At 37.3% G+C, this 8823-nt stretch overlaps 1 protein-coding gene across 1 annotated transcript in view; it reads right to left on the bottom strand.

Moving 5' to 3' along the window:
• Nucleotides 1-262: 262 nt before the first annotated feature.
• LOC143032610 (venom serine protease-like) overlaps nt 263-8823 on the bottom strand; it is a 9495-nt gene continuing 934 nt past the window's right edge. The window contains exons 2-5 of the mRNA XM_076197482.1: nt 8075-8341; nt 6322-6484; nt 5914-6037; nt 263-321 (exon numbers count right to left, since the gene is read on the bottom strand). Coding sequence (XP_076053597.1) covers nt 263-321; nt 5914-6037; nt 6322-6484; nt 8075-8341 — 613 coding nt within the window. The remainder of the gene's footprint in view (nt 322-5913; nt 6038-6321; nt 6485-8074; nt 8342-8823) is intronic.

Genomic DNA, 8823 nt, shown 5'->3' with positions numbered 1-8823 from the left:
TTTGCTTGTGTTACCAACACCGATGCAAAACGATTTACTACACCAAAAACATTTTAACTTACGCTCTAACTCCACACAGAATAAACAGAAATTATTGCTCGTAATTACTCATTAACTACTTTTCCCAGTTTGGCACGTCGTAACCGGTCACATCGAACGGAAACTAATTAAGATATACCCATGGATTCCTTAGCGTCGACACGCTTGCATCTTGCCCAAGGTCGTATTGGTTGTTTGAATTCTTCCTGCAGTCGATATGACGTCATCGGATGGAGCACGTGGATGCTTCCCCAACCTCGCCTCGTATCCAGGCTAAGTAAGCTTGAAATCAAAACATAAATCGTTAAATATAAATAGACCTTAGACCTTTGTTCTCTCTTAAACATACGAATGTGGGGATGATTATATAACATGAATGCTTGTGTGTCTATGTTCTATCAACGCACGAGTAGACTACTATAAAGGATCATAAAACAAAGCCAATGTTTACATGGTCATTCACACATGTACGTAAATGCACACATACAGATCAACACATATTCATACATTCTCATAGACGAACGTGATAGAATATAACAATTAGTTTGAAAATTCTCTGATTGGTTGAAATGGTGGGTTTTTGTAGCCAATCATCTGTATGATACATATCACAAGTACAAATAGTGACAGCTGAAGAATACAAAGGCATACAAAGAAGATGCAAACAGCAACAGACCTATTGGTCGTTGCGGGGCTGCTCGCGAATGGAAAAGGGGTGTAAACAGTTAAGAACTGGGCGCGTTCCTCGATGCGTTCCTAGATGCGTTCCTAGGTGCATTCCGCTAGTTTGGCCTCGGTTAGCACTCCCAAACTATTAAAGCTTAAGAGACAGGTTCATACCGAAATAAAGGTCCGGCAGGCCACATACTATACCAAAGAAAAGATTCGTAGGCCACATATAAAAGGTAGGCCACATACTATACCGACACATTACTTTAATGGTTTGGGAGCGCTAGGGGTGGCCAAACAAAAGCAGAACGCACCTAGGAACGCACCGAGGAGCGCTCCCAGCTCTGCCGAAAAATTAGTTAGATTGGGGTTGGATCCCATATATTATCTAGGAGTTTTTAAATTTGTTGCACTGTCAAGCATTTAGTGAGTTAAAGTAATAAAACTTCTGATCGATCAAGATAGCATTTGCGTCAATAAAAATTCCCATCAGTCTCAAACGGTCTTCTTTAAAGAATTTGTACCTTGAGATTTTTAACTTTTAATTTAGTCATGACTGAAGCTAATTTCACTCTTGTCCAAAAACGATTAAATCGGTGCAAGATGTCCTACACACAAAAGATATATATGTAAAAAGAAGGGAAAGATAGATTTGTTACAATTATAATACATGAACGACTGCACACAGAACATACACACAAACATACACGCACACAAGTACACACACAAACACGCACACACAAACACACACATACATACACACATACACGCGCGCGCACACCTACACACACACTCACACACACGGAACGAACGCTCTGAGCCGCTAGTTAGCGATTCACGAACGAACGAATTTGAAAGCGAACCTGGTTGTTTACATAGATACGGTGAGGTGAAAACTCGTTGGGACCAAAATGTAAACGTCTTTGTATCTCCATTTTAACTTTTTTTTTATCATCTTTCGTTGTTCTTTTTTTTTTATAAAAAATGGAAGGAACAAAGAAACCCCGAGAGACACAGAACCAGCAAAAAGATGCTTATAAGAAAGTAGAACAGAGACTCCACGTGGCGTCATTCGAAAGAAGACGTGTCTTTCTCAAACACCAAAGGAATACCAAAGGTTTGAAAGAGTTTTTTTTTTCGGGGATTGAAGGGGAAGTAAATATTATGCATAGAAGATTAGAAATGGATAGAGAACCCAGGTATAGAAATATAATGAGAAATAGAGATATTAATGACATTTAGGATGATTTAATAGAGCTCAAAAGTGAGTATAAAATAATGTACAAAGAAGTAGTTATGCTAAGGAAAGCCAATGAGGAGAATAATAAGGAGATAGATGACTTAAAAAAGGAATTAAATAAATTAAAGGGAGAAAATGAAAGGTTGAAAAGTGAAGATATAAATAGGAATGAGGCGTTAAAAAAGGAGATAAAAGATCAAATACAAGCAGCAACTGAAAAGGTGGAGGAAAAATCAAAGAAAATGACCTACAGGAAATAAAGAAACAGTGGAAAGTTGAACAGGAATGTCAAAAAGTATCCTTTAAAGAAATAATGGAGCAATAGGTCAAGGAAAATACCAAGGAAACGGTGATCCAAGTAATCAAAGAGAAAGGCAACTTAGTTAGGGACAGAGTTGATAAAAAAAGATGCATTGTAATCTATGGAATTAAAGAGAAGCATGATGTACCTAGATATCAGAGGGAATCAGAGGAGAAAGAGATCGCTAAGGAAATTCTGAAAGAATTACAAGCGGAAGGACAAGGTTTGGATAGGGAAATCGAGGAGACCTATAGAATGGGCAGATACTCTAAAGAAAAACAATACAGGCCACTGAAAGTAAACCTTAGATCTCAAACAATTGACGAGAAAGTATTATCCAGAACAATGAAATTATCAAATAGTGAACATTACAAGAATGTATGGATAAAAAAAGAAATGAGTGAAGAAGAAAAAGAAAAAGAAAAAGAACTAGAAACGAAGCGAATGAGAAAAAAAAACGAAAAAAGAACTGAAACTGAGAAGAAAAAAATTGAGAGTGGTAGACCTGAAGCTGAGAAAATGGTATATAAGGACAAAGGGAAACAAAGAAGACAGAAAAAGACGAGGAGAAAGGAAATTGAAAATAGCTTATACCAATATAGATGGAATAACTTCAGGAATAACGAAATTAAATGATCATCTAGCCTTGGAAAAACCAGACATAATGGGAATAGTGGAAACTAAATTAAAGTGCACTCCACCACCCAACACTGTGGGACAAGGTTTATACAACTACTGGACAAAAAATAGAAAGGATAAACAGGGTGGCGGAGTATTATTTTGACTAATAAAGATGTAACAAAAATAACTGAAGAAAAAAATAATGTAGAATCAATTATGATACAAGTTGAAAGCAAATATATGGAGAGTAGAAAAGTTGTAGTGGTGTATGTGCCCCCCAAAACAAAATCCTGGACAGAAAGTGATCATTCTAAAATATTAGAAGATACAAAATATGAATTAACTAATATACTGAAGGACAGAGGAAATACAGTAATTATGGGTGACTTTAATTCAAAATAAATATGTTGGGAGGAAATGACAGTGAAGGGCGCAGAGGAACTCTGGGGCAACGTCCTGCTCGGCATGACCATCGAATACACAATGACTCAGTAGATAAAGGAAAATACCAGATACAGAGGTAGTGAAGCACCATCAAGGCTGGACTTAATACTTACGACAGAGCCTGAAATTGTCGATAAAATTGATTACAAAACTCCGATAGGAAAGAGGGACCATGTACTAATAGAATTTGAGTTGAAAGAGCAAATGGATCAAAGCAGAAATTATAAACATAGAATAGGAAGACTAATGTACAACAAAACAAATTTTGAGAAACTTAAATAATTCTTTCGCAATGCGAACTGGGGAAAAAATCCTAAATAAAGAAACAGGGATGGAAGAGAAATGTAATATACTAAAAGAAATTTATAATGAGGGAGTGAATAGATACGTACTACAAAAAAAAAATGGAAAGAACATAAATAAAAAACTGGTACAACAAAAGGTGTAATGAGGCTAAGGATAAAAGAGACAAAGCTTGGAAGAAATGGAAAAGAGACAAGAAAATGTTCAAGCAAATGGCTAATGTACATCAAACTAAGAAATTATTATGTAAAAATACGCAGAGATGAAAAGAGAAACTATGAAAAAAATAGAAAAATGCAAGGAAGAACCCAAACTATTTTACAGGTATGTAAATGGTAAACTAAAGAGCAAACAAGAAATAGAAAAGCTGCGCCAAGGTAAATATGAATATACAGAAGAACTGGAAAAGGCTGAAATTATGAACAGCCACTTCAAATCAGTATTCACAATAGAAAACTCGCCTAACTGTGAGGAAATAGAGAGAGGGATATCCCCCAATGAAAGAAATAATTGTAACATAGAAGGAAATCAGCGACCAAATCAAAACCCCTGACGTCAGAAAATCACATGATCCAGACGGAATTGCAAATTGGATACTGAAAAAATGTATGTAGGAATTAACAGATAAAATATACGATATAACTAAACTCTCACTTAAAGAAGGAAAAGTGCCACAGGACTGGAAGAATGCAAACATTGTATCGATTTATAAGGGAGGAAGACCCATCAAATTACAGACCGGTCTCCCTGACAAGCACAGTAGCAAATATTTGAGAAAAGATCGTCAAAAATAGATGGGTTAAACATTTGGAAGAAAAAAATATACTGAATCCAAATAATTTTGGATTCTGATAAGGAAGATCATATACAACAAACTTGATCTGCTTCTACTCAAGATTAATAGACATAATACAAGAGAGAGATGGTTGGGTAGACTGTGCCTTTCTGGACCTACAAAAGACATTTGATAAGGTACCACACAATAAATTAATAAGCGTGATAGAACCAATAGGTGGCATCAGAGGAAAATTATTGGAATGGATGAAAGACTTCCTGACAGGGAGGAAAATGAGAGTAGTAATTAGAGATAAATTCTTAAATTGGGAAGAAATGAAAAGTGGTGTCCCGCAGGGATCAGTACTGGCCCCGATCATGTTTACCATATACATAAATGACATGGATGAAGGAGTAGAGTGTTATATGAATTTCTTTGCAGATGACGCAAAAATACTAAAGAAAGTGAACACTGAGGAGGATTGCAACTCATTACAACAAGACTTGGACAAGATCTGGAAATGGACTCAAAAGTGGGAAGTGAAACTCAATATCAATAAATGTAGTATAATGGAATTTGGAAAAAGGAAAAGCAGAATATCGAGAGATTATAAAATTGGTGAAAAAGATATCAAAAAAGTAATCTCGGAAAAAGACCTTGGAGTGATGATCAGCAAAGACTTGATACCAGATAAGCATATTAATAAAATAGTCGGAGAAGCCTACAATTTATTGAGGTCAATAAAAGTGGCATTTGCCTATTTGGACGAGGAAGAGATAAAAAAATTCTAACTACACAAATAAGACCAAAACTCGAGTACGCAGCAACCCTATGGACACCCAGTACCAAAAAGAATATAAAAAAATTAGAAAGAATACAAAGAGCAACAACAAAACTGGCGCCAACTCTTTCCAAAATGACATATGAACAAAGACTGTCCAAATTAGAATTACCAACTCTAGAACAAAGAAGGGAAAGAGGAGACCTACTAACTATCTATAGAATTATGAAGGGAATGGAAATCTTAGATAAGAATGATTTATTGAAATGGGACAATGGAAAAACAAGAGGACACGAAAAGAAACTAAAAAAAAAAGATAATTACAAAAGAGATCTGAAAAAATAGCTTCCCACACAGAGTGATAGATACTTGGAACAAATTAGAGAAAGAAACAGTGTGTGCAAACACTATTCAAGATTTTAAGAAAAAACTTGATGCTGAGAGATACAAAGACGGGTCACCACGAGCATAGTTCCCTTCCCGTATAATACAACTAGGTAAATACAACTAGGTAAACACACACACACACACACACACACACACACACACACACACACACACACACACACACACACACACACACACCACACACACACACACATAAACAAACAAACAAACACACACACACACACACACACACACACACACACACACACACACACACACACACAGAGAGACACACATACACACACGGCCGTTCTGCTGCCCGCCGCCTCCCTTCCACGCTACCCTGAACTGACCGGCCACGCTGACCACGACTCCGGGCTCGTCGGAGGCGCACAGCTCGGGGCCGAACGACACGATGCCGACCATGACCAACCTTCCTGAGGGACTGCGCACCATCACGGGGCCCCCGCTGTCACCCTGCGAGGAGTAAATCAGTGAATGTACATATAAATGTGTGAGTAAAAAAGTAAATAAGTAGATGAGTAAATGAGTAGATGAGTAAATGAGTATATTAATAAATGAGTAAATATGTTTCATTAGCATGGTTGAATTTAGAATCGAAGACAAGAAATCTAAATAAATGTACAACGACATGACGTCATATCTACTGGACTTCGGAACACGAACTGGTTTGAGGATCTCTTGTACTCGCTTTCTTCTTGTAGAAGGTTTCAGACATCAAATTGCCTTACTGCTCTCACCTTGCATGTGTCTCTAAGGGGCGCCCAGGTGCAGAAATTGTTGTTCCTGATGAAGATTGCAAAGGTAGGAAAGCTGTCCCTGCAGTCTGAGGCCGAATACAACGACAAGTTTACCTGCATAAGTTCCGTCGATCCTACTCCTTCAGAAGTCTGCAACCCCCAGCTGATTTTCACAAAGAGAAAAGACGAAAGTATATATAAGTATGCGTAGGTTTGTGTGTGTGTGTGTGTGTGTGTGTGTGTGTGTGTGTGTGTGTGTGTGTGTGTGTGTGTGTGTGTGTGTGTGTGTGTGTGTGTGTGTGTGTGTGTGTGTGTGTGCGCGCGCGCCTGTCCGTCTGTCTTCTGTCTGTCTGTATGTTTGTCTGTGCGTGCGCGCGAGCGGCGCGCGCGTATGTGTGTGTGTGCATGTTTACGTGTATGTGTGTTTTCGAGTGTGCTCGCGCGCGTACAAGAAATCTACTACCTGTCGGCGTGTAGGTAAGACGTGGGCACGTAGAGATGTTGTTCAAACGTCGTGTCGCTCCTCGACGGAGGGGAGAAAAAGGATACTGGGAGGAAATAACGGTGTGTTGATAGATCAGGAAGGCCTCGGTGGGCGGGGAAGAGACATGGAGACGCGAGGAAAACAAACGTCAGATTGAAGAATTCGTATAATGGAAATGGATCTCCTCTTAACCCATGAAGGGCGAGTTAGTTAAGCATGTAACTATGTAGTTATAGAGTTAGAATTAGAGTCAGAGTTAGAGTTAGAGCTAGATCTAAAGTTAAAGTTGGAGTTAGAGTTAGAGTTGGAGTTAGAGTTCGAGTTAGAGTTAGAGTTAGAGCTAGAGTTAGAGTTAGAGTTAAAGTTAGAGCTAGGTCTAAAGTTAGACTTAGAGCTAGAGTTATAGTTGTTTTATAGTTATAGTTAGAGTTAGAGTTAGAGTTAGAGTTAGAGTTAGAGTTAAAGTTAGAGCTAGGTCTAAAGTTAGACTTAGAGCTAGAGTTATAGTTGTTTTATAGTTATAGTTGTAGTTACAGTTGTAGTTATAGTTATAGTTGTAGTTATACATATAGTTATATTTGTAATTGTAGTTGTAGTTACGGTGGTAGCTATAGTTATAGTTGTAGTTATAGATATAGTTGTAGTTGTAGTTATAGATATAGTTGTAGTTGTAGTTATAGATATAGTTGTAGTTGTAGTTATAGATATAGTTGTAGTTGTAGTTATAGTTGTAGTTATAGTTGTAGATATAGTCATAGTTGTAGTTGTAGCTACAGTTGTAGTTATAGTTATAGTTGTAGTTATAGATATAGTTGTAGTTGTAGTTGTAGTTGTGGTTATGGTTATAGTTGTTATAGTTGTTATACTTATAGTTGTTATAGTTGTAGTTGTAGCTATAGTTATAGTTGTAGTTTTATTTGTAGTTGTGGTTGTGGCTGTGGTTATAATTATACTTATATTTATACTTATACTAATACTTATACTCATACTTGTACTTATACTCATACGTATACTTATACTTATACTTATACTTATTTTTATACTTATACTTATACTTATAGTTGCATAATGAAATATGTACTTTTTACAGTTAAGGTAAATTATTTAAGATTATTCTTTCTGAGGAAGGCGAAAATCGGGAGAGCTAGGTACGACCCAAAAAGAGAAACCTGTCTTCCTGTCCGCGAGAAAAATAGCCGTCAACTCACGTCTCGATACGTGTTTCAATGATCAAACACAATAACTTCAGCTCGCTCCCCTTACACTTACCCTACAGCAACAACTGGAGTTCCTGTGATCGAGTCTGCGGGGATCTCCGGTGGTAAACAAACAGTCCCGATGTCCGGACTCAACGACTCCAAGTTAAGAGAACGAGCGAGCTTCAAGGCCGCGATGTCGTTCTTGAACCCGGCAGAGAGGTCGAAGTCAGGGTGTATCCGGTAGTCGTCGATGTCGATCCGGATGGTCGAAGTCGTCTCAAAGGGCGTAGCGAAGTCGTGTTCTCCCAGAAGAACTTGTAGAGGGTTCCTGATGTAGCTGGGGGAAACGAAGGGAAGTGGTCATCTAAAGGGAGAGGTGCCTGATGGAGGAAGGTACTCTATATCAATCAGCCGGTTGGAGATCTTTCATAAAAGATTGAAACGAGGGAATTCAACGAGAATGAAAGGATTTTTTTTTCATAAAAAAAGAATAAAGGACTAATCAGGAGGTTCCTCATATTTGTATATTTTCTAATCTGATGTTTTCATCATAATTATAGAGCTGTATCATTAATTAGTTATTTAGATTCAAGAAGAAGAAAGGGATTTTTTTTTAATTAAAAGATTAAAGATTAATCAGGAGGTCATCACAGTAGTATCTTTACTGTTATGATGTTTTCATCATAACCATAGAGCTACCTTGCATATTACGAATCAGAGTTATTTGAGTCGCTGAAAAAAAAAATTCAAGAATGGAAGAAAATATCAATATTCTATGGATAAATGAAAACAAAAAAACATTCGAATTTATTGTTTTTT

The sequence above is a fragment of the Oratosquilla oratoria genome, chromosome 14 (genome assembly GCF_046742065.1).
Source record: "Oratosquilla oratoria isolate Oo_2021 chromosome 14, ASM4674206v1, whole genome shotgun sequence".
In the NCBI taxonomy this organism is placed as follows: Eukaryota; Metazoa; Arthropoda; class Malacostraca; order Stomatopoda; family Squillidae; genus Oratosquilla; species Oratosquilla oratoria.
This window is presented reverse-complemented; position numbering and strand designations above follow the sequence as displayed.